The 27,490-nt window shown below is 38.4% G+C and overlaps 1 protein-coding gene across 3 annotated transcripts in view; it reads right to left on the bottom strand.

The window, feature by feature from the left end:
- CCDC50 (coiled-coil domain containing 50) overlaps positions 1–27,490 on the bottom strand; it is a 79,256-nt gene that overhangs the window by 39,633 nt on the left and 12,133 nt on the right. For all 3 annotated transcript variants that reach the window (XM_074329519.1, XM_019712621.2, XM_019712622.2), the window contains exons 2-3: positions 3,821–3,883; positions 2,848–2,974 (exon numbers count right to left, since the gene is read on the bottom strand). In XM_074329519.1, the coding sequence (XP_074185620.1) occupies positions 2,848–2,974; positions 3,821–3,883 (190 nt within the window). The remainder of the gene's footprint in view (positions 1–2,847; positions 2,975–3,820; positions 3,884–27,490) is intronic.

The following is a 27,490-nucleotide window of genomic DNA, read 5'->3' as shown; positions in this document are numbered from 1 at the left end:
ACAGGTCACAAGTGACACACTAAGGTGTATCTCCTAGTATAGAAAACAAAGGAATGAAGTTTAAGCTGAGCTTAATTATTTCAAACCAATTGTCTAAGAAAAACTAGTTCACTTAGTTAATTACAGACTCCTGAGGAAGCAAAATCAAGTGAGAAAGTAGTCAACAACCTTGATAAGCCTGCCTTTGGACAGTGGTCCCAGGGTGCAGACCGAGTGAAAGGTTTCCATCCAGTTCCCTAAAGTCCACATCAATCATCTTTCCCTTGATGTTCAAAATAGTCACGACCACCAGGACGTGAACATTGAAAAACTTCCATTCTAACTTACTTTTTTCAGCCAGGAATACCTCCAAAATCCTGAAGTCCCAGACAGAAATATAATACCTGATTCTTCTCTACAAATCTGATTTATAATTTACAGTGTTTTGTCTCTATTATCTCTCAACAATCTCATTATAATCAATATAATGTCCCTAATTCAGGATCTTAAACTTCTGCACCAATCTCAGAACTGGCTTTCATGACAGAGCATTGTGAATAACAAAAGGCAATAATTTAGAGCTGTGGAAACTTCTAGCTCTGGCTGTCATCTTAACTTTGTGACGTCCAACCTCCATATATCTCAAATCTGTCTCTTCTAACTCCATTACCATTACCCTCAATTCAGGCCCCATAGCTCCCTCCTGTCTGTATCTCTATCACCCACTGTCCTCATTCAAGCCTCCTCATCTCTTGATTGGACGACTACTCAACAGCTCCTTTCAATCTTGCCCCTTCTAATCCTTTACCTACCTAGCACCCAGAGTAGGTCCCTAAATGAAAATCTAAAACTTCTTCAATGGTTCTCTATTATTTGTAATATAAAATCTACAAAGCATAAATTCCTTAACATAACTTATGCGACCTTTTGGTCTAGCTTTTGACTACTCCCCTGGCCTCATCCCCTACCTACACCCCTAACCATACTCCAGCAATACTGAACATCTTGCAGCTACCATGAGATTCCAGGTCCTTTTCCCTCTGATCTTTAAGCATGCTCTTCCCTCTAGCTAGAATGGCTTTCCCTAATTAACACTATAAACTCTTAATTAACCATAAAGGTTCAGATTAAGTATATGCGTAGAGCATATAAAATAAATTATATCTGTGGATTGAGGTTTGCAATACAAGTTGTTTATCAGTAGGGGCGCGAGCTAGGAATATGGCCACACATGTGTGAGACTGATAAGAGTGAAGTGAAAAACACGTTTTTGTGTGAAACTGAGCATAACAAAATTGAGTGATAAACACAGTCACCAAAACAACTTCTGGTTATCACCTAAGAAATAAACAAGTCCAAGCATAAAGAGGATAAAAGCAGAACTGCAGAGCAATGCCATGAGAAGTCTGACGGGGTGCTCCGGTTAAGACCCTCTGCGAGGTGCAAGCCGCGATACCGGGACTCTCCAAAGTTCTTCCGTGCAAGACCAGCTCACCTCAGACCCATTGTGGGCCCAGTCGTCTCTCCCGGACCAGGACCTTCTCCATCTCGACTGACTCTGAGACTTGATTTGTTATTAAATTCTACTCTATTCTGTATAACCTACTGTGCTTACCAGAGCATTGGCCCCTGGAGGGACACTGGCTCCCAAATAAAGCTGTGTTACTCATGCTATCTGAACCTGTGTGCCGGGACTTTGTTCCCCACTCACGTCACTAGTACCACGCAGGGACACAGGGCCGTGCGGAGGGGTTAATGTCCCCTTGACTTTCAGGAAGACACTGAAATGTGGAGACTGCCCTTTTATGAGCTCGCAACAATATTATCACCCATGTTGGGATGGTTCTCCCAGTCTCTTCTCCCTTCGTAGGCGTGACATTTACCATTGAATTCTCCACGTCTCGTGCATGTTACCTCTACACATAAAATGTTCAGAGTATTTCCCCGAGGCCCTTAAAAGCAATGGCTGTGTTTTTTTATATCTGTGCTCTACAGCGCCTTTCATGGTGTTGAGTGCAGCAAGAGTCAATAAAAACGTTTATTTACTAAATAAGAAAGTGAACAAAAAATGATGAAGTCCCCTCTACCAATAATAAAATAGAAAGGAAAACCCTTCCTCAAAGGCAACAAAAATAATAGGCTTTCCTATTTATTTGAACATGACACTGCAATAAACTGAGGGGTCCTTTCAGTTTTTCCTTTACCTCTTCCTCCTCAAAACAGAATCTTGTGATTAAATCCACCATTAGAGATTTGCATGTAAGAGCACTCTCAAAGAAGATGTGTACCCTGTTAGTTTTAAAACACTGAAAAAGAATTAAAATTCTGTTGGAAGAGAATTTACATATGATCTTTCCACTTATCTAACTATTAAAGGAGACTGAGAAAGAACGTTTGTCAGACACTGAAACTATGATGAGAACTGAGTGTACAAATTCAGAGCTTTCCAGAAGATTCTGCTCTACCTGAAAGACAAGGGGTTCAAGGAGCTGCAAACACCACTGGGAAATAAAGGAACCCCATACAACTCACAAAGTTTTCTCATATCCAGTATTTCCCTGGCTCCCCCAGACAACCTATGAGGCAGAAGGGAGAGATCATTTTCCCCATGTTGCAGGGAAAGGAAATAGGTAGACCACGTGGCTCAAAGTCATACAATTAAAATGTTAAGAGTTCACACCAGAATCCTCATGTCACAAAACCTAGTCAAGTGCTCCAACAGTAAAGAAAATTTTCCAAATCAAAGTAAAGGACGGACGGACAGATGGATGGATGGACACACACACACACACACACACACACACACACACACACACAAATCAATGTGTAATCTAACAGTGAAAGGAATCCACTCCCCCAAATTCTCACAGGTCTTTGTAGCGTTTCTGAAGCTGAGCCTGAGCTTTCAGGTCTTCCTCCTGGAGTTGCTTAGCCACCTGAAGATCGTGCTGGACCAAACGGTTCCGCTGAACGTTTGACGCCAAATGATGCTCAACTGGATAGACAGATGGAGGAGAGGGATTACCATGCTTTCACTTGTTAATAACATGACTAATAATAAACTTAAGAAAAGCTTTTCCATTAAAGAGCTTCACATCCATCATTTCATTTTACACTCTCAATGATGCTTTATAATAGGCAACATAGGAATTATTATTCCCATCTTTCCATTAAGTAAAAAGAGGATCAGAAAGGTTAAGTAATTCTGCCTTTGGTCACATGGCAAAACAGTGGCAGTGCCAGGACTTTTACACAAATATTCTAAAGCGAGGGCCGGTGTTCTTTCTGCTCTACAAGTTACCACTGTATTTATAAACTGGATTTTTCAATACTCAATTTTTATACTGACACATGAATGCTTCATAAATTATATATTCACAAATGTGTAATTTTGTACAACACATATAACTTAGATTTACTTTCCATAATTACATACATAAATATTCAGAAAAAAACAGTCTAGATACCATCATTGTCTGGAAAAAGGTGTTCGGGCCGCTATTTCAGGGGAAGAAATAGACCCCTACGAAAGCCTTCTACACACTGCAGACACGTGTACAACCAGTGTCTTCTCCTAACACTGAGGCAAGGGAAAAGGTTCATGTCCCTCTTTTCCTCCTCTATACCCAACATTCTTCTAATCCCTGGCATCTGTCACATGCTTCAAAATACCTAGGACTTCATTCTTCACCCAGGTGTCATCTGCTATATAAATCCCTCAGATGGATGGATGGTGCAGGCTGGTGACTGTTCTCTCCCTGTCTCACCCTAAGAAACCTGCCTCAAGCTACCACTGAAAAAAAAGGAAACTGAATGAGCATGAATGACGGCCATTACTCACTCTCTTGTTCCTGCAGGCTGTGGGCCAGGGTGTGGTCCTCTAGGACAGCAAAATCTCGACACACTGCAAAAGATGAGGGAGGAAGAGCAGACGGCAAGGCTCATTAATAGTATTTTAACATAAGAAGAAAAGCATTTTGTTTACTTCAAAAAGTCAATTCTGAAGATGGTCAACTTTATAACTCGCATTGCACAAAACAGTGACTGGCTGGTATAGTCTTCACTCACAAAAATCCACATAGTACCTGCTCAGTGCCAAGCACACAGTATCACAAAACAATGGTTAGTTCTGGTCCCTGGCCTAAAGTTATTAACCACAGAATCAGAACCCAGAGGTCAAGAAATTCCTATCCCCTTCTATAAAGGGAAGGCAAGTACTGCTGAAATAAGAAGAAAACAAAAATGTTTTGCATATTACAGCTGAGAGAAAACTGAGTTCTCACGGGGTCAGAGGAGTTAAATAAATCTAGCCTATGCCTCAGCCATCTTGGGTTCAGAGGATCCTCTTCCAGCAACTTCTCTCTAGCCTGGTGTCCTCAAGGAAAACGTCACCTTCATTAGTGCTTCAGGTAGGAGCAGATCTCTACTTTTAAGGTAATCACATTCTTTATTAGGTCCACAGGCTCAGACATGAATGAGAACAGGTTAGAGCTCTCTAAATGTAGAGCTGCCTAAAAAGAATCTGCACACCAAAAAAACACACCAAACGAACAAAAAGGCACCTTGGAGGATATCAGGAATCTGCCCCCAACTTTGCCTTTGCCTCTGTCTGGAGATCCAGGCAAGAGCGCTAGCTGACCTATTTTCTTAAAAGCAAACGAGAAGAGATCGTCTCCAAGGTCCATTCTCCCCCAAACTGCAATTTAAACTCCTGTTTCTTAAAACACACAAACATGAAGGACTCATGAAAAGTGCTATTTTGTTTGCTTGCTTTAGAACATGTAGTTTAGGTGCTACATTCTTACTCTACTTCAAATGTGAAACTGATATTAAAAAGCAAATTTCCCCCAAAGCCTCAGACTATTATGACATATAGGACTTGTGAAACTGTTCCCTAGGATTTACCAGAGGTTACAGATTTCTTTCTGTGGCTTTTGATTTGCCTATGAGGACCTTTAACTGGAACCGAATAAAGAAACACTCCTTTGCCATTCTCAGCACTATGTCTGTTCACATATACTTTCATATATAACCTTGTCCTTCACTGAGAAAGGCAACAAAAAAGCAGACAGAGCTTGGAGACACCAAGGTAACTCGGAAATCGTTTTATGATGGAGGAATCATTTCTGCCCAAGAACCATATTAGACTGAATATGACCTACTTACCCAATTGGCTCAACTACAACTGCAAAACCAGTAATTCGAGTAGAAATTTCTGTTCTTTTACATCAGATATATTCTCAACAAATTCTAACAACCAGAGGCCCAGGTCTGAGTTACCCAATATCTCACGGAATGAAAGTGCTTTCATGCTCTCATTTACTGTGTGAGAAAAATAAGGGCCAGAAGGAAGAAAGGACTTGTATAAAGCTATATACAGAGGGTGCCAAAACAAATGTACACACATTTTAATAAAGGAAAACTGTATTAAAATTGTAATACTCAATATATACCGACAACAAAAGATGAATACAAGTCACGTTTGACTTCTGCAGTTACGAGAGGTGCTCAGAGTGGTTACCATCAGCGTCCAGACACTTTTGATTACAGCAAACTACTGCTTGAGCAACGTTGACCAAATGTTCACTTGTATACATTTTTTGGCACCCCTGGTATATAGTTTGTTGGTAACAGGACTGGGAGTCAGATTCTGAGCCAGCAAGAGCTCTTTCCTTTCCTGACACCATGTCAGCCTTTCCTGGACTCCAGGTGCATACACCACAGTCAGAATAGACTGAAAGGAGATACTCACTGACCAACATGAATTCTCTAAAACACTTAGCTAACTAATATTAATTAAATGGCTAAGACATGTATGGATGTAGTTCACAGAAAATAAATATTCATAATGAATTAGCCAAAATGAATATAATCACCTTTTGCAAAAAAAATGCTATTTTAATATACAGCCTTATGATTTGAAGCGCTTTTCTTATACAACAAAGGTTTATGTTTGTACACTAAAATTAATATTAAAATTAAAATTAGATTAATGTTTTTTTAAATGAATCATAGTTTTTTTTCAAATAATGGGTGACAACCTATTATTAGGTCATAAAATAAATTTGCTAAGTTTTGGACAAAAATTAAAAATGAATAGGCTAGAATATAGAGGATATCACACTCAGTACAAGAAACTATGGTTTGGAGAAACTTTTTCAGTTGTACACACACAAACACACGTGTGTATATGATGTGTTTTAGGTCACAATATAAAACACCATTCTGCAAATTATAGTCAAAATAATTTAAAGCTACTTCAACTTACATTATTAGGGTAGAAAGCTATGCCAGAACAATACATTATAAGCTTTTAATGTGCTGACTAAAATTAAAAATTATAAAATTATTGCAGTTTTCCATGTGGATAATCAAGTAAATTGCAATAATTTTATATGTATATGTATATTTAATTTTAGTTAGCACAACATTAAGAACATAATGTTTATTGATATATACACTATAGTAAAAACATATTTTTAATATATGGCATAAACATAAACTAAATTTAGAATAGTGGTTACCTCTAGAGAGAGAGGCAAAGGGGCAGGAGTGCTTTAGCTATATATGATAGTCTATTATTTTATAAACAAAAAAAAGCCTAAAGCAAATAAAGTAAAATATTAACATCTATTAAATTTGGGTGGTAGATTCCTAGGTTTCTATATTTCCTGTGTTTTTTGTAATTTTTATATTTATATATATATATCACATTTTTAATTCTATAATTAAATATAAAATTTTTTAAAGTCCATGTCTCTTATTCCGTCAACAGCATATATTGAATGTTAGATATATAACAGGTGCAAGGAATTTATGTATTACTAATTACCTTAAAAATGACTCTTCTTAACACGTTGCGTACGGCGGGGTTTAAATCCCTCGTGAAGATTCTCGTGATCCGTACGCAACGTGTTAATGATTTCCTAATACTTAAACAGCAAGAAGTATATTTAATTAGGGTAGGGTGTAAGCTAGAAGAGCATCTAGAAGATCTTCAATAACTATACATGGACGTACACACACTCAGTCAGACACACAGAGTTGTATTGTCAGCCCACTGACTCAGCACATCCGAGTTCGCGAAGAACTTCCAAATGCATAATCTCATTTACACCAATAAATTTGTTACCTAATCCAAACTTTCTCCTGCATCCACTCTTAGGCCTTTTCCAGACCTGCCTCTGTATTCTCTGAATTGCTACCGTAATGCAAGCTGGAAAACAGACACACATCCTCCATCTCTGTAAATCAGTAACCAGACTGGGAATTACTGAAAACATTTCACAGTCAAGCCAAGTTCAGAGGCTGGATCTCCTTTCCTAATGTACTCTACTTTGAAGTAAACAGTACTGAGAATAAACAGTATAAACACACTTCACTACCTTTCCCTGTAGGTACATTTAAGATGAACCACTGGACCCTGGCTTCCGTCTCCCACTTCTCAAACATTTTCCCTCCCATGTTCATTTTCATTCACCCCGGATCACCTCAGGCTGATCTTCTTAGCCATTAGGCTAACCGTAGCCTTCTTGCTCATTCCCATGCAGACTTCCATGGTCCTGTAGCCTCTTGTCTCTCACCCAAGCATTTTCCCCAAAGTCAGAGCACAGTGGCTGAGTCGATGTTGAATTCTAATAACCACTTAACTCTGCCTCTTTGCTTAAAAAAGCATCAGAAGAAAGAAATGATTTTATCCTTCAACTAAATACACAGCTGCCTCCTCACCCAGCTGCAAACTCCTCAGAGCAGGAGCCCTGTGGGACTAACCTCTGCACCTTCCAAAATTGGCACTGGATAGAGCATATATTAAGACTTCAGGAGATGTACATTAATAGAAAAAAATGAAGGAAAACTGGTGATTAAAGTCAAAGAACAGTAAGAGTTCCATAGAGAAAGAAAGAAAACAATGTTATGAATAGAATTTAAGTTCTGCCCTTACAATGGCATCACAGAGAAGTGCAAAATTTTTCAAACATAATTTAAATAGAAAAAACAAACAAACAAAAAACAGGGCTTTAGCGATTTTTTTAAATCCAGATATGTCCATGTTAAGTATATAGTGAATCAGTTTACATTAAGCCAAGCAAGTCTTAGAAATGGGAACTGGGATTTTAGATAGATAGATAGATAGATAGATAGATAGATAGATAGATAGATAGATAGAGCTATAGATATATAGATATATATATATTAATAGATACGTTCTCTCTCTCCCCTCTTTTCTCCCTCCCCTTTTTCCTTGAAAGATGATTTTCACTCACTGTGGATCGCCCTAAACAAGCAAATGGCATAGTCTGTACCTAGTAAACACATTTATTCAGTAAACATTTGCAGAGCACTATGTTAGGATGAATGAGTCACCTCTAAGACATCAAGGAGGTGGAGATGACAAATGGTAAATAAACATAATGTAATTTGATAAATGTTATAAACACCTACAGAAAATCCTTTGAACATATATAAACAATGGAGCAGTTGTACTTCTTATGAATTGGAGGTAAGTTAGTTAAGGAGCAGGGGTGATTTGGGCAGAGCATACCAGGACATCTTAAAGTAGTGAACATACAAAATTAACCACAAAGGGAGGTTAAAATTTCCTAAAGGCAGCAGTGGTAAGTATCCTTGGCCAAGGGACCGATTAACTACACAAACCGGAAGAGAAGTGAAGAAGTCATTCCCCTTCTGTCACTCTTTTACTCCCTCCCAAAACTTTCTGAAAATACAGTTCTTATAACTCAGTCTTTACAAGCTTCCACCCACATAAAAATGCCTGGATTGATATATTAGGTTCGTGCGGTTTAAAAGGTTAAAGATAATTGCAAAAACCGCAATTACTTTTGCACCAACCTAATACATTCACTAGAAGCTACTTCTTTCAACTGTGTCTGTACTGCTTTTTATGTTCTGGTGTAATTTTGTGAATTATGCTGTTTTTGTGTAAATGCTATTAGTAGCAGATGGGCTATTATACTCATTGTTTTGAGAGCAGGGAACATGCTCGCTTTCCTCTGTTGTGCACAAATGAAAATACTCTCTATAAACAAGAAAGATGCTCCAGATGCGTATTTCGTCTTAACAAGTCAGGTAATGACAGGCAGCCACAACTGACGCGGATACAGCACTCTGGAGATGACAACGCACTCTCACATCTATTCCTCCTGACCACCTGAAGATAAAGGATTGGTTTATCAATATCTTCATTGTATTTAGGAGAAAACTAAGGCTCAGAAAACAAAATAGCCTGACCAAGATGACCCAACAGATAAACAAATGAACTAGAAACCAAACTGAGCTCTTCGGTCCCCAAATATTTCTGCTCAAAGAACTCCAAGAGAAATGGGTCTACATTTCAATATGTCAGAAAAGAGGGGTATTATTAAATACTAATTAAAATAAGACAAATATGCATTAGGTTCTTGGAAATTTGAGGATGAAATAAAACTTAGGTAAGGATGGTACACGTGTTCAGAAGGTGCATTCCAGATCCCAAAAGGGAGCAATAAAAAAGGGACACAGTTCACTTTGCCTATCTCCCAAAAATAAGTCTCTAGCAATCACAGCTGGCCTGTGTTTGCTTCTGAAAATCAAGGGCAATAAAAATTTCCTTTTATTTGCAGTGTCTCACAGGTGACCTAACAAGAAAAACCCTAGGTAGTGACAGCAGCGCGCAATTCCAAAGAAAATCCCCCTTTGAGATCTAACCACCTCCCCCCATCTACTCCACTTTCCGTCCAACATCAATGAGTTTCCCACCCTTTAGAAAGAGAGTAGTGATGAATTTTAGACAACTGTGTCTAAGAGATGTTAAGACTATTTGAACTATAATAGGAAATAACATATGCAAACCCCATGCCTTTGTTTGTTGCCCTACAAAAGAAATGTCTCCCTAATTTATTAAAGACGAATCTCTATTTAAAGAGCTAATAAAACTGCCGAGCAGAAAAGAAACGGGATGCAGGGAAACTGTACAGACTTTATCTTAAGGCCAAATCTTCTACATGCTCAGCCCAGCAGTATTTATATATAGACTCTGATGATATCAACAGCACCACCACTAATACGAATACGAACACCAAAACCAACCCCCACCCCCATCACCACCACCACTAGTGGCAAGAGAAGCAGCTAGGGAGCTTCTTAGAGATGCCCAGCTATGGGCTGTGGACACTCTCCTGACCATCTGCCCCCGTTATGAGCCCAAAATAGCAAACATAGCTGGTCCCTCTGACAACTGAAATTTTTTTCATGCAGAAGGCTGAAAACAATGAGAATATCTAAGTAATGTTTGAGCAATTAATTTACACTCATGCGCCACATAAACACGTTTCAGTCAACAGTGGACCACATATACAATGGTGGTCCCATAAGGTTATAATGAGTCATAAGCAAAAAGTTTGTTTGTGATGTTTGTAAAAAAAAAAAAAAAAAAAAGTCTGGGGCTACAATGTTGAATTTACTGCCAGCTCTGGGTGGTTTGAACAGATGAGGAGGCCCCACACGCTGTCCACCCGCCATGTCCCCTCCATCCCCCCCCACCCCAGCTGGGGCCCAGAGTTTGCAAGGGAGCAAAGGAGTAGGCTGTGGAAGAGGAGAGCCAAGGAGCCTGCCTACACCCACCCCTGCACACACACGCACATACTCACGCACACAAACTCACTTCCCTCCCCTCCATTTCTGTCTCTTTCCTCCCAGTCCTGTTCCTCCCTACCTGTAACACCCCAACTCTTTCCTTTTCTCTCTTCCCCCTCCCTTCTATTATTTTTCCTCTAAAGAATCTCTGAGTCTCTATTCCCATTCTTTCTTTCTCTCCCCTTCTCTTCCTTACCTTCTCCTTTCCTCCTTCCCTCCTGCTGTCTAACCTTGCCCCATAGCCCTCCCTCCCCTTCCCCCAAGGTGCAAAGGCACACACATGCACTTTCTCTTTTGTACCATGTTTTTATTATACCTTTCCTAAGTTTAGATACATAAATACTTACCATTGTGTTACAACTGCCTACAGTAACATACTGTACAGGTTTGTGACCTAAGAGCAACAGGCCATACCACATAGCCTTGGTGTATAGTTGCTAGACCATCTAGGTTTGTGTAAGTGCTCTCTGTGATGGTCACACGATGATGAAATTGCCTAATGACCCATTCCTCAGAAGGTATCCCCATCATTAAGTGACACGTGACTATACTAGGGAATAAAGGACAACTAAAACCTTCCAGCCTTCTCTTTAAATTAAAATTTCCATTTGTTGAAATTAACAAAACCCAAGTACAGTCAGAGAGAGGGAGAATGGCACCTAATTCTGGCAGATGCAAAAGAGATAAACAACGCAGACACTGCAAACTCACTTTCTTTCTTCTGAAGGGGTTTAGAATGTGTATCCCCAAAATGTGCTGCTTTGCATTGAGCTGAAGGCAATTAAGACCCAGCGGACTCAAGAAAAATGCTGATGTCTCCCTTAACTACCTGAAAGAATTCAGATAGAAGGCCTAGCCCAGAAAGAGCTATTACCAGAGATAACCACATATAGGTAGGTGTGGTAAACTTGGGGGTGGGGGTGGGAGGAGTGGGGGGAGGCTGACACTCAGCAGGGCCTGGGGGAGAATTCCTCTCTGTGTCCCACTGTCTCTGCATGGCAAAGTAAACATTTGTTTGCTAAACATTTGCTCTTCCCACCTTCCTGTAAATTGTCTTCATCCCCTTTGAAGCCCCAGATCCATACCCCCTTCTCCTTAGCTCAGGATGGCATATAAGCCTCAGCTGCCAAGACAGGCTGCGGGTCTCATATTCTGTGGGGCCCCCAAAGGTACACAATTAATTTGCTTTTCTCCTATTAACCTGTCGTATGTCAATTTCATTATTAGACCAGCCAAAAGAACCTGTGAGGTAGAAGAAAAATGTTCCTTCCTTACAGTTCCTCGTTAAAGTAGCCAACGGCAGGGCTACTTTTCTGATCAAGTCTCTAAATCCCCCCGTTCTTTTCAGTATACTGTGGTTACTCTGGGAGATAGACTATCCTTCTGAGCAGAGATCAATACTATAACGTAATCAGATCCACCTTCCTAATGTTATTATCCTTAGTGTATTATCTCCCCTTACTAAGCTACCTACAACGTGTACACAGATTTCTGCAATTCCTTTATGAAAGACAAAGACTTTCATTCCACACACTGTACAAGTGATTGAGACATCAAGTATCATTAACTGATGCTTCAACTGTTTGAGGATTTGTATGGTTATTGGTTTTGGTTTATGTTTTAGTTGGTTGGTGTGAGTGTGGAACAGAGAAGGGGAGAGTCTTACAAGTCTGAGGGAAGCTTAGTCACCACGACAAAGACGACTGGGGTAAGAACCCTGTTCTATCTGCCTGAGGTACCCTTCCAGTGTATAAAAAAAATCATCATAACCTTCAAAATGTTACCTCTCTATTAATACAATCCTATAGGACATACACCCGAAACCATCACAACTGACCCGCACACAGCCAGCAGGTTTACCCACGCCTGTTTTTCAGTGATCTCATAGTATGTAGTAAACATAGTGCTGTCATAATTCCTTTTACTCATCTGTTTCCCTAGCATACATTCAAGATCCTGCAATGCAGGACAAATCTTATGGATCACTTTCTCTCCAAATTTTATCCCAGAGCCTAAGATAATGCTTTTGAAATAAATGCTTATGGAAATGAAGCCTCCTGAGAAAAATAATTACTAGTATAAATGACGTATCATGAAATGCTCAATTTTTTCCAAGTGTGATCCATCCACCTCCCCCAGCTCACCAGAAACAGAGCTAAGGAACTGCATGGCCACCCACACTGCCTTAAGTGACAGTAAAGGGTTTCTGCTTCCATCACCCCAAATTTCAGGTATATTATAAGGGAAAGGGTAAATTCCCTGATAAAATCCTAGAATATCTAAAAAGGTGGTAAACTCAAGCAGGTAGTCAAGGTTGGTCCCTTTAGATCACAATTAAAAACATCACTCGATCTATGAAGAGAAAATGGCCCTGAGAGTTGGAATCGCGTGCCAAGCAAGGATCACATTGTTAAAGCAGTGACATGTCCAAGATGAGACTCCAGGACTACGAAAAATGTGTGTTTACATGAGGACGTATTTGTTGAGCTAAACAGCCTGACAGGGTACACAGGATACATGTGGCATTGTGAAGCAGAGTATGCAGCATGAGCTGCAGTGCTGGCAGGAATTTTCAGAATCTGGACCTTGTCTACTAAGCCATTTGCTTGAAAAAATTGTCTCATGTCTGATATCCTCAGAAGTCCTCTATAGTTGAAGGCTGCTAAATAGTCGTGAAAATTAGAAAATGTTAATCAATTAAGTATAAGGTGTATAAAAAACAAATCAATATGACAGAACCGAAAGGGTAATCTTGAGAAATCCTAGTAACAGAAAGACATTTTCAGGATTAATTATACTGCCATAAACATTACAAAAAGATAGGAAGCTACCCTTTTCATAAAAAGCTCTACAAGGCCCAGAATCCTGTAACTCAGAGGCTCTTCTGCAAAGTTCTACCAAACATCAGCTCTGCTAAAGTCACCACCTTGGTTAGAGCACCAAACTGTATTAGAGTACCAAGAGTCTTGAATCACAAAGACATGTCTCTGAGAATAACAAAGGCCCTGGATGATAAGCTGGGTTCCCAAGTTTCCTCAAATATTTTGAACTTTCAGTCAGTGTTCATAAAAAAGTGCTGACTGATTCATCGATTACTTAAAATTATAAAAGCTCATTATCGGAAAAGGGTTTTAGTAGTTGTCAAGTGGGTGTCAAGCCGTATCCTGTCCAAATAATCATCTGGATTCATCTTAAATATTTCAGCCAGAGAAAGTCCACTTCCTTTCAATGCAGCTCCCTTTCAGATAACTGCAGGTAAAATTGTTTACAGAAGGATAAAACCTGTCAATCTGGAGAGATTATCCAGCCTTGGAGCACTCATAAACCCTGAGTGTCTGTGAGTGTTTTGTAGAAATCACTCATTCTGAAGGCTACTGTTTTACATACCCTACAGATGCCCAGCCTTGAGGTATATCCCATGGACCACGCACAGGTAAAGTCCTAGAGGTACTCTCCATGAGGGCAGCTCCCAGGGCTAGCCTGGTAAGCCTCTCCACGGTGCGCTCTGACGATAGTTGAAATACCTGACTTTCAACTTAAATTTTATTTAGAAAAAATTATTACAGAAAGGATAAACATCAAAATCCTAACACTGATATGTAGTAGGATTACAGTGTGGCTTAATTTTCCTTTTTAAACATTTCTCTAGTTTCCAATTTATCTATCATGCAGAGGAATCTTATTTTTTATAATCTTTTTCATAATATTTTATAACAAAAGATAGATATGGTTTTCATCTAATTTAAGCATCTAAAGATTGAAGCAACAAATATTTACTAGGGGAAAAATAAGTTGTAATAGCAATGTTTTACTGATTCAATTTAACTATACTGTTCCCTTAAGGTTACAGAATGAAAGGATTTTTTTAAGGAAAAAAGTATGCTAACAAAAAAGAAAGTCTACATAATGTCCCAAATTTATATCTGATCTTCCCCAAAACCAAAGCAAGCAGGAAAATACAAAAATTCTCAATTCTCATTATCATAAAGGAAAAATAGCACCAGTTCTTATTGGAGAGAAATGTTTTACTAGTATCAAAAATGAAAGTAAACTCAGTTATCACTCTGGAATTTAAATAGGAAGCACTAAATTATGTAATGGACAACATCAACAGCTTAAGCATTAGTTTCAAACATGTGCCTATACATACATATAAAAATACACAAACACACACACACCTTCAACAAAAGCAAGACTGAACACAGTAAAGAGACATCTTCAAAAGCAAAACAACTGCTTTAATTCCAACATTTCACTCTGATGCAATTTATCAAAATAGGTTCCTGAGTTATTTTTTTTCCTAATCCCCCAAATTTAAAGTTAAATGAAAACCCCAGCAACCCAAACCACTTGTTTGGCAAGTAGATATATTATAGCTAACCACAGACACTAGATTGCAAGCAAGTGGGTTTTGAAAACGCTGAGATAATATAAGTCCTCACATCAGAAGTACTACTTTAATATCACAGAGTATCTACATCATTATCAGAGACCACAAACTAAATGGGTAACTTATTGGAAAAGTGAAAATGGCTGAATCAGAAATTTCCATCTCACAGGGTAAAAGACTGGGGGTGAGCAGAACAGTTAAAAAGGGGGGGCAAGGGAAGGCAGCAGGGTAGCAACAGAACAATGTTTACTTAAGCTGGTAGAATTCTTGAACAGAGATTAAAAGATTTTCCATAGGAAAGACAGGAATCAAGTTATCATAAGTGATTAAAAAAAAAAACCCACAAACAAAACAGCCTCCCAAGGTTCCTGTGCTGCAGGCATCAATTTTATGTATTGGTGCTTTGAAGCCCAACTTTTTGTGTTGGCAGGAACAAAACAAAAAAGCTACTCAAGAAAAGTAACAACTCTGATCTTGTCTATTCTCAGAAAATGCACATGCAAATATTAACACAATCACTCAAATTGAGCTTCCTTTCTTCTCAGGAAATATCCCATAATCTCAAAATGAGCTCAACCTGGAGGCCATTTAGTCTGAGTCCCCAGCAAATTGATACTTAGGTTCTGTCTCTGCATTCCCACCAAGTGGTCACTAGGCTCTCTTCAAAAAACCAAGTAATCTACATCCACGTGGTCCAATGTTAGATGGAATAGATATTAGAAAAGATTTCCTTAAACTGGACCAAACCTGTATGTTCTATGGATCCATCATTATTCTAATCTACCGTGTTTCCCCAAAAATAAGACCTAGCCGACAATCAGCTCTAATGCGTCTTTTAGAGCAAAAATTAACATAAGATCTGGTCTTATTTTACTATAATATAAGACCAGATTTATATAATATAATATAAGACCCGGTGTTATTTTACTATAATACCCGGTTTTATACAATATAGTGTTATGTAATATAATGTAATATAATATAATATGATATAATAAATACCGGGTCTTATATTAGTTTTTGCTCCAAAAGACACATTAGACCTGATTGTCTGGCTAGGTCTTATTTTCAGGGAAACACGGTACTAGGGTCGCAATTTTTTCCCCACTATATATGATAGCCACTAGTCCCATGTAGCTATTTCTTTAAATTAAAATTAAATTTAAAAAATTCAGTTCCTTAGTCTCACTGGCCTCATCTCCAGTGCTAAGTAGCCATACGGGGCTGCTGCCTACCATTCTGCACAGTGTGGAACACAGAACATCTCCATATCACGTAAGTTCTATTGGACAGCACTGCTCTAAACAATAATCACAGTGTGACAGATAGGACAGTGCTAATATAGGTAACTGGAACACTCAGTAGCATGTAAAACCATTTTAACAACGTGTGTCTGGGTGTGTGTGTGTGTGTGTGTGTGTTGTGTGTGTGTGTGAATACATGTGGTTATGTTTTAACCAACAGATATAACTCACTTTGCCAGTATGGACAACCAAGGGTCTTGAATATATTTTTGCTCTTGTGTTAGTCACTAATTTATCTTCCAAGTGCTTGTATATTATTTATCTGTGCTTTTTTTAAAATTTTTGTTTTCTGTCAGTCCTAAAGGGAGGGTAATTCTACTAACCTCAGCACGGTGAAGATCAAGTTATTCTACATTTATCAAGCAAATACTGTGCACACACAGTCACAGAAACCACGTGAACAAATCTCCACTTGGAAAGTGAACTGGTATTCATTCAGTGTAAAGAAGTTCAATCCTGGGAAATGCAACTGCTACTGAATAAACCCACCACAAACCTAATAATTTACACCAAACACTGAAGAACTCTGGATTCTGATTAGCAAATGTGTGCATTTGTGAATTTCAGTTGGCCTTGAAAATTAAACTGATCACAATTGGAGAGGCATTCTCCTAAATTTACTGCCTTTGGTTCCTTCTTTAAAGAACAATTATATTTTACCCGGGTGTTCCACTTCAGAACAATTCAGAAATATATGAATTTACACAGAAGCTAAATAAGTAATTATATCATAAAAATGATTAAAAAGGAAGTACTCTTGCTTTACAATGATTCAGTTTATTTTTAAATGGATTTATAAAATTCCATAATCATAAAAGATGACTATCAAAATTACACTTAGAAAAAGATGAAACTCTCATACACTTTTTTTCTGTAGTACATTGCACAGAGCACTGCAACATGAGATATTCAGTTAATACTTATTGTACAAGGATGAAGTATGATGCAATGAAGAGTAGTACTCTGAGTTCAACCCTGGTTCTAACACTAGATGAACAATATTGAACAAATTATTACAATATCACTTACATTTGCTCACCTATAATATGAGAGTAATAATCACTGTAAGCGCTGCAAGAAATGTGTATATATTTTTTAAAAGTACTCACAAATTATTCTGATAGAGATAGACCTTCTATGTAAAAAACAGTAGACCACTGATAACCACATAGGGTCCGCAAAAAGGTAAACACCATTAGATAAGCACTAGCAGACACAATTGTTTTCAAAGCAATTTTCCACTAAGAATATCCAGATAGCAAGAATTTCTTTTATCTTGATTCTATGTATCCCTAAAGAAACTCCAACCTTCTGTTATTCCACTATTTGAATGGCACTTTTCCTGGCACTTAAACAAGGCCTCAAATGGTTTGGCAGCCCTCACTCAAATGGTTTGGTTTCTCTGTTTGCCTTAGCCTAGAAAGAAAAGCCACCCATCTCCTTAAACCTCTGTAGGATAAACCCAGTCATGCCCATTAAAACCCAAAAGATCACATCCAACCCAACTTAAGTACAAGTTTACACCAAGGGAAGAAAAACCATTTGGGTTTATTGGTTTCATGTTACCAGAGAGTTTCCTTAAGTACTAGCTACTGTAAGTTCTATTTATCCTTGAGTCAGATATTTCCACTTTCAACTTTTCTTCTGCAAGTAGATACTTTGCTAGCACTTTTTCCCTATTACGATTAGTAAATTAATTTCAATTTCAAAACATCAAGAGTATTCTCAAAACTACAAAAAACCTTTATTTTAAATAGTAGTTAGTCATGGGATAAGTAGGCATGGTAAAAATATTCCCAGAAATCTTGCTCTCATCAAGCAAATTGTAACACTCACATTTCCACTCTGATAACCATTTGTCAGAACTCTCACACATTTATAGTAATCTTGGATTATGTAAACCTAAAAGAATTAACAGAAAACAAATGGGTAAATCTTGAGATTTCTAGAATTCTACTCACATTTGCTCAATTGGTTTTGTTTACTGATTAGAAATGTCTTTCTCTAAAAGATATGCTGAGATCCTGGGTACATTCCTAGAATCAACTCCATTTACACTAATCTAGAGGAATGCTTCCCCAGAAGATCAGAAGATTTATCTTCCTAATTATAATATGTGTAGGCTTACATTAAAATCAAACTTCCTTTCCAAAAATACAGTTTATGCAGAAGAAAAAAACAACCCAACAGTAAATTGGAAGAAGCTGGACTCAAAGTACAACCAGAAAATTCCAAGGCAGACAACAGGGAGTTGTGTCTAGATTTTAACTGTCAACCACTGTGGCTCTCTATGTAGTCCATCAAAGAGGATATTTTAATTTGTTATTTTTGAGAAAGAAATTTATATTCATCTTAGTGGTATTTAAGTTAGATGTGGACTTTTGATGGTCCTTTATTCCCAAAGAAAACTGGAAGCTCAGCTAGTGTTATCAGAAAAACAAAAACTGAAATGTAGTGGTAAACTACAATCAGAAGGTAAATGAGATTTCTTCAGTAATACAAAAGTAAACGGAGTATCTAAAGTGGTAATTTGTTGTTGTTGTTGTTGGTTTTGATTTTGCATATCGTTTAAAGAGTATTTCTGAGAAGAAAAACAACTTTACAGATCGGGATTCAAATACTTCTTATTTACAGGCCAAAAGACCTTGGGCAAGTTATATAATGTCTTTGAGCTTCAGGATCTTCATCTGTAAAATGAGACAGATGTTGATAGAGTTCTTGTCAATATGGCAGGGTAGATAAATGCTGTACTCACCTCCTCTCACAACCACACTAAACTACAGAACAACCATCATCGAAAACCGCCTGAAGTCCAGCTGCAAAGAAGTCCTATAACCAAGGATAGACAGAAGAAGCCACTACAAGACTGGTAGGAGGGGTGGAGACGTGAACGGGCTTGTCCCATACCCTCGTGTGGCGGTTAAAACTTGGAAGGGATACCTTAGCCACAGAGGTCACCCCTAAGAAGTGAGGGGTCCCAGCCTTCCCATCCCAGGGTTCCCGTGCCGGGAAGAGAAGTCCCCATAAATTCTGGCTGTGAAAACCAGCAGAGATTGTGGGTGAGTGAGATGGACAGCAACTGGAGTCCCAGGTGTTCCTCTTAAAGAGCCTGTGCAGACTTACACGCTGATGGACTCACTCGCTCTGAGCTCCATCAGTGGGACAGCATAAGGGGAGGAATTATGTTGTGTGGTTTCCATGTGAGGGCTTGTGGGGCGGCTCTCTCCAGGCAGGTGCCATTTTGTTCCTTTGTTGAGACCTCCCCCGACCCACACAGTTCCACCATATCTGAGTCTCCATCAACTGGGCTAACACCAGTCTCCCCACACTGGTGACTGACTCCTGGAGACCCTGTCCCACCCAACTTGCAGGCATACCCAAGCCATTTCCAGGGGCTTTTCCACACAAAGGTCCTGTCTTGGCTCATGCTATGGAAATTTCTAAAATCTCTCAAAGTTTTGAAAGCCCCAGCAAGCAGCACATGGCCTCGGCATGCCCCACACTTCTTGCTGGCACTAATGGCAGGTTGCCTAGGTTCACAACTTAGCCACTCCCAGAATCCTCCAAGCCCAACACAAGTGGCAACCATCTGGAGATCACTTTGTAGCTCATACCGAGCAGCGCCAGGCATGGCACAGGCAGTGGTTGACCTTGAACTGCAACAGAATCCCTCACAAGAGACCCTAGAACCAGCACACCTAGTGGACAGCTTTACACCACACCAGAGCACCACTCAACCACCTTCACAATAGACACACCCAAAGAGCAGAACAGGCAGGCACCAGAATTCTGCTAAAGCCAATTCTGCACTGTAGGGTCAGCCCCTGCACAACAACTCCTCCACTGTAGTCATGGCCAGTCCTCACAACTAATCAGCCAGAGGGTCAATCCCTCCCACTGATGTGCAAACAGCAACCAAGGCTCAACTACAACAGGAGGGCACACACAACTCACACTAGGGACACTCCTGGAGCACCCAGCTAGGGTGACCAGGGAGACTACACCACTGGGCCCCACAGAACACCTACTACAGAAAAGCATTCTATTAAGACCAGGAGACAAAGCAGCTCTACGTAATAAATAGGAACAAAAACAGGGAGGCAGCCAAAATGGGGAGACAAAGAAACATGACCCAAATGAAAAGAAAAAAAAAACAGAACAAAGCTCCAGAAAAAGAATTAAGCAAAATGGAGATAAGCAATCTATCAGATGCAGAGTTCCAAACATTGATTATAAGAATGCTCAATGTTCTCAGGGAGAACTTCAACAGAGAGATAGGAAGCATAAAAATGCAGATGGAAACCATGAAAAAGAACCAGTCATAAATAAAGGATACAATATTGGAAATGAAGAGTATATTACAGGGAATCAATAGAGTAGATGAAGCAGAGGATCCAACCAGCGATGCAGAAGATAGCAGAAAACACCCAACAAGAACAGCAAAAAGAACGAAGAGTCCAAAAAATTGAGGAGAGTTGAAGGGGCCTCCAGGACAATAGCAGATGCACCGACATTCGTGTTATAGGGGTACCAGAAGGAGAACAGAGAGAGCAAGGAATTAAAAACCTATTTGGAAAAATAATGACAGAAAATTTCCCCAACCTGGTGAAGGAAATAGACATACAAGCCCAGGAAGCACACAGAGTCCCAAACAAGATATACCCAAAGAAGCCCATACCAAGACATATCATAATTAAAATGCCAAAGGTTAAATACAAAGAGAAAATCTTAAAAGCAGCAAGAGAAAAGCAGCTAGTTACTTACAAGGGAACCCCCATAAGACTGGCAGCTGATTTCGCAACAGAAACTTTACAGGCAAGAAGGGAGTGGCAGGAAATAGTCCAAATGATGAAAAGCAGTGGCATACATCTAAGATTACTCTACCCAGCAAAGTTATCATTTAGAATTGAAGAACAGATAAGGAACTTCCCAGACAAGAAAAAGTTGAAGGAGTTCATCACCACTAAACCAATATTACAAGGAATCTGAAAGGGACTTCTTTAAGATGGGAGGGGGGGGTTAAGGATGCGTGAAAGGGGAAGGGATTAAGAAGTACAAATTGGTTGTTACACAGTAGTCATGGGGATGTAGGGTAGTATAAGGAATATAGTCAATATTATAATAACTAGGTATGGTGCCAGGTAGGTACTAGATCTATCAGGGTGATAGATGGGAATGGGTTTGAGGACAGGGTGAAAAAGGGGAAGGTATTAAGAAATACAAATTGGTAGTTAATACAGTATGAGGAGTATAATCAACAATGTCGTAAAGATCATGTAAGATGCCAGATGTGGACTGTGGACTGGACTTATCAGGGGGATCACTTCATAGACTGTGCCCAATGCATATATACCTGAAGCTAAAGTAAAATAACACTGAATGTCAACTATAACTATATATATATATATATATATATATATTATATATATATATATACATATATATTATATATATGTGTAAATATATATACATATTATATATATGTAAATATATAGATACATATGTATGTGTGTATATATGTGTGTGTGTATATATATCACGGGATGTGGAGTGCAATATAGGAAAGATAGTCAATGGTAACAGCTATATAAGATGTCATAGGGGTAGTAGTTTGGGGGGTGGGTTGTCACTTTATGAGGGGTGTAAATGTCTAACTATTACATTGCTTTGTACACCTGAAACCAATAAGAAAATAATAATAAATGCTCAATTACCTCAGTGAGAACTTCAACAAAGAGATAGGACAATTAGAAATGAAGTTAAAAACCATAAAAAAAGAACCAGTCAGAAATAAGAAATATAATAAATGAAATGATGAATATACCAGAAGGAGTCAACAGTAGATCAGATGAAACGCAGAATAAAATCAGTAATTTGGAAAAAAAGGTAGCTTTTATAAAACACCCAATCAGAATGGCATTAAGAAAAAAAGAATTAAAAAAAAAATGAGGCTAGTTTAAGCAGCCTCTACGAAAACATCAAGAGTACCAACATTTGCATGATGGGGTACCAGAAGAAAAAGAAAGAGAGAAAGGAATTGAAACCTATTTGAAGAAATAATGACAGAAAACTTCCCTAACCTGGTGAAAGAAACAGATATACAATCCCTGGATGTGCAGAGAGTCCCAAACAATATGAACCCAAAGAGGCCCACACCAAGACACACCATAATTAAAATGCCAAAGGTTAAAGAAAAAGAGAATCTTAAAAGCAGTAAGAGAAAAGCAGTTAGCTACCTACAAGGGAGCTCCCATAAGACTGTCAGCTGATTTCTCAATAGAAACTTGGCAGGCCAGAAGGGATTGGCAGGAAATAGTCAAAGTGATGAAAAGCAAGGACCTACAACCAAGGTCACTCTACCCAGCAAAGCGTTAGATAGGCGAGATAAAGAGCTTCCCAGACAAGAAAAAGTTAAAGGAATTCATCATCACCAAACCAGTATTACAAGAAATTTCAGGAGGATTTCTTGAATGAAGAAGAGGAGGAAGAGGCGGAGGAGGAGGAGAGGGAGATGATGAAGATAAAAAATATGAATAAAATGGTAATAAGTATATTTCTGTCAGCAATTACTTTAAATGTAAGTGGGTTAAATGCTCTAATCAAAAGACAGAAGGTAACTGAATGGGTAAGAAAAAATCCTTACACATGCTGCCTACAAGAAACTCACTTCAGATTGAAAGACACACACACAGACAATGTAGAGGGATGGAAAAAAGTTATTTCATGAAAATGGAAATGGAAACATTTCCTAGAAACAAGGACCCAGTAACCACACTTCTGGGTATTTATCCAAAGAAACCCAAAACACTATTTCGAAGGGACATGTGCATCCACATGTTCATTGCAGCATTATTTGTAACAGCCAAGGTATGAAGGTGTCCTAGGTGTCCATCAATGGATAAATGGATGAAGGTGGTGCATACGAGGTCTGACAATTAAGTTTGCAAACTTGTTGTAACAACATTGCTAACCTTTTTTGACATCAGAGTGATTATTCATTATGAATTTGTACCAACTGGACAAACAGTTAACCAAGTTTACTATATGGAAGTGCTGAAAAGGCTACATGAAAAAGTTAGACGACCTGAACTTTTCACCAACACTTCATGTCTCTTGCATCATGACAATGCACCAGCTCACACAGCACTGTCTGTGAGGGCATTTTTAGCCAGCAAACAAATAACTGTATTAGAAACCCTCCCTACTCACCTGATCTGCCCTCAATGACTTCTTTCTTTACCTGACGATAAAGGAAATACTGAAAGGAAAACATTTTGATGACATTCAGGACATCAAGGATAATACAATGACAGCTCTGATGGCCATTCCACAAAAAGAGTTCCAGAATTGCTTTGAAGGGTGGACTAGGGACTAGCGTCGGTGCATAGCTTCCCAAGGGGAGTACTTCGACGGTGACCATAGTGATATTCAGCAATGAGGTATGTAGCACTTTTTCTAGGATGAGTTCACGAACTTAGTTGTCGGACCCCGTATATACAATGGAATATTACTCAACCATATTTTTAAAAAAATTTTTTTTGCCATCTGCAACAACTTGTATGGACCTGGAGAGTATTGTGCTGAGTGGAGTAAGTCAGACAGAGAAATACAAATGTCATAAGATTTTACTTATTATGTGGAATCTAGAGAACAGGATAGACGAACAAACAAAACAGAAACAAGATCATAGATACAAAGAGCATTCTGATGGTTGCTGGACTGAGAGGCAGGACCAGGAGGATGGGTAAGTGGGGGAGGGGATTAAAAGGTACAAATTGGTAGTTACAAAGTAGTGGGGATGTAGAGTATATCATGAGTAACATAGTCAGTAGTATCGTAATAACCATCTATAGTGTCAGATACTCAGATACTAGATTTATTAGAGTGATTACTGTGTAAGTTATATAAATGTCTAACCATTGTGTTGTATACCTAAAACTAGTATAATATTGTATGTCAACTGTAATTGGAAAATACAAAAAAATTTAAATAAAAAAAAAGATATAGCTAATGGCTGGCAGAGTCAAGAAGTGACTTCAGTAAGTCAGACTCCAGAGCTGGCATACTTAACCATGATGTGATGCTGCCTTGAACAACTTAAGAATTCAGCCTCCTATGAAATCATTCTGGTTCTATCATTTCCCTTTCAAAAACTTGAATGACATCCTAGCAAAAAAAAAAAAATCCTCAACTTAAAAATTAAAATAAAATGAGATAAATGTTGTGGTGACTAAATTAGGTAAGTGAAGGGCCAAAGAAAACATCTGTTACTCAATAAGAGTAAGTTCAACATATTGAACCTATTATTGTTGGCATCATCAGAGTTAATAAATTCTTATAATTAGTTGTTTTCTATTAAGTATTTCCTCTAGTCAGTTTCGACTAAGTCACTAATTAGCACAGACATAGTTACTTTCCTGGTATAGAATCTATAATGGTATATGCAATCAATACTTCCTCTTATGAATGTATGGAAATGTTTCTTGAAAAGGAATTTCTATAGCTCTTTCTAACCTCTTATGTCCAACTGAGGGAGAACATATGTCGTACACATCTTGTGGTCCTGAATTAAAGGGAAATCAGTATGTTTAGACTGTTTCATAAACTCTACCACCCCAAACTTTTTTCAGTTGAATGTCCAGGATTAGAAAGCAAAATAGAATTCTATGTGAAGGTCATATAATTAGTTTACAAAAATAGAAGAATCACCATCAAGAATGATAGGAAGGTAGACTACTGAGTAGAAGAATAGCCAGTCAAAATCTAAACAACATATTAACATTCAAAATATTGCGTGCCTAGATGAATTTTCCTGATTTCTGTTCTTTGAGTTGCTCTAATGCAAGCTTTCTGCCAGATCCACAAAGACATTTTGGTATCTGTAGTGTAAGAAAGGTGGATATTTCTTACCCAGTTTATAGAAATGTAATGGCTTTATTGTAGCACACTGTAGCAAGCTAAAGTACAAAGAACCCTGTTCTTAATTCCAGATATCTGTCTGAATTTTAGTTCTGGCTGTCAGCAGCTCATCAAGTGACCTTTGACAAGTCACTTTCCAAATCAGAACCTCAACGTCCTGACCTGTAAAAAAGAGTCCAAATATCTTTAAGAACACATCCAACTTAGATATAGAAATGTAGTTGATTTTGTATAAGTGATACACTTTTCTCTCGGATACAAGTATGTCATCTAAAATGTTATAATCACAGCCTATATGAAAGACTATCCATATGGGATAACTATTGTGCTAGTAACTTCCTCCTGTACCAAATATTGCTTTCTTCGTTGATGCTGCTTGTTTTACTATTTCTATCATACAACATGGCAAACATCTGCTTCTATCCATTCTGTATAGTACGCTGTTTCCCGAAAATAAGACCTAGCCGGACAATCAGCTCTAATGTGTCTTTTGGAGCAAAAATTAATATAAGACCCGTTATTATATTATATTATATTATACCCGGTCTTATAGTAAAAGTTAATTTTTGCTCCAAAAGACGCATTAGAGCTGACTGTCCGGCTAGGTCTTATTTTCAGGGAAACATGGTAGTAGCTTTAACCACCAATTAATCTTAAAATAACCTTTCATTCAATCTGATGCCTTATAAGAAGGTATCAGACTTTTCCTGTTTTCAACCAGCAGTTCTCATATAGCCTTCAGCATCAGGGTAAAATGAGAACACGTTATCAGTCCCTTACTGTCTCACGAATACAAATGTAGACTGTGCCGGGTACTAAAAGGTTTACCTGAGGCCAGATAGAGTACAATCTGGGAAGGTGAATACCTTCCATATTCAGAAGGCTTCCTGAAGATCACCAAATTATTGAAGTCGGATTTCTCTTTTTCTCTATTTCAATATTGCTACTGAAACTGGCTTCAGTACACCCTACAGTATACTTGGTTATGTATTTTCCCTGCAGAGGAAGTGAAAGAAAATCAGGGGTAGCCTATATCTGTGAACAGGAAGAAAACCTGTCCAAAAACCTTTCCGCTCTAGCGGATTCACCTGCCTCACTTGTTTTTGAAAATCAAAACTATTTTGATTATTTTTAAAAAGCAGATATAATACCTATCTATAGGTATACATTTTTTGTAGCACTGTATGCTTTTAAAACAGTGTTAACTTCTAACCTACCATATGAAGCTGAAAGGCCAGTGTGCCCAAATTAGGAAACTATTCTAAAATAAGTACAAATTAAACATATCCATCTCTAAATCAAAAACTCTTGAGATGAATCGTTTCCTCATGTTTTCCCACTCTTTTGATCATAAACCATTCCAAGTTTGCAATCTGTATATTCATCGTTAGTTTCCAACCCAAAACTTTCTGATTCTTCACAATTAGCTCACCTTATAATAAAGAACTTAAAAAATACATATTATGTTTAGTCTGTTTAGTTAAAACTTTGTAAGAACCTTGTCCCCTTTGTCTAAAAATAAATCTAAAGGAGAAAATAGTAAACATAAAAGTCCTGAATGCATCCCAACACCATCTAAGAAAGTAACCAGATCTTCTAGAAACAGTGACAAAATTATACCACATCAGTCCTTGAAAATGTGCACACATTAACAGAGTCTTACATAATGAAAATCAATCTGTAAACAGATAAGATCATTGTCTCCAAAGGAGACTAGGCATTTAAGCCTTGAGTTAAGCTCAACACCAATCAACATCTTACAGAAATTTCAGAAATGGGAAAAACTCACACTACAAAAAGTAAAAGTGACCGGCTGCTAGTCCTCTATTCCTACCTTAGTGAATTCATGCAAATGGTCACAGCTCTCATTCTAGTGCTGTTAGTTCAGTTAGCACAGGTCAGTTGTCCCACTGAGCGCAAGCTGTCAGAGAGCCAAACAAGTTTTCTGGAGTATCTCCTATGTGTAAGGATCCCCAAGTAATACTGAGATCAGTCAGCTACCCGTCTGCTTGACAGAGAACTAATAGATCAACACAGAGAATAAGACATGCTGCATTAGGAAGTACTTCAAAATGAGTTAAGACACACAAAGAAGCAGGGTAGACTTAACAGAAAATCAGCATTTGAGCTAGGCTGGGGAGGGGAGGGTGGCTAGTGTAGATGGAAATTCCAGGCAGAGCATTAGGGCTCACAGAAACAATCATCTGGAAGAAGGAAAAGGAGGAGTACCACAGGGCAACTTGAATAGCAGTATCAAGAAACTGAA

This window comes from Rhinolophus sinicus, linkage group LG01 (genome assembly GCF_036562045.2).
Source record: "Rhinolophus sinicus isolate RSC01 linkage group LG01, ASM3656204v1, whole genome shotgun sequence".
NCBI classification, from domain to species: Eukaryota; Metazoa; Chordata; class Mammalia; order Chiroptera; family Rhinolophidae; genus Rhinolophus; species Rhinolophus sinicus.
This window is presented reverse-complemented; position numbering and strand designations above follow the sequence as displayed.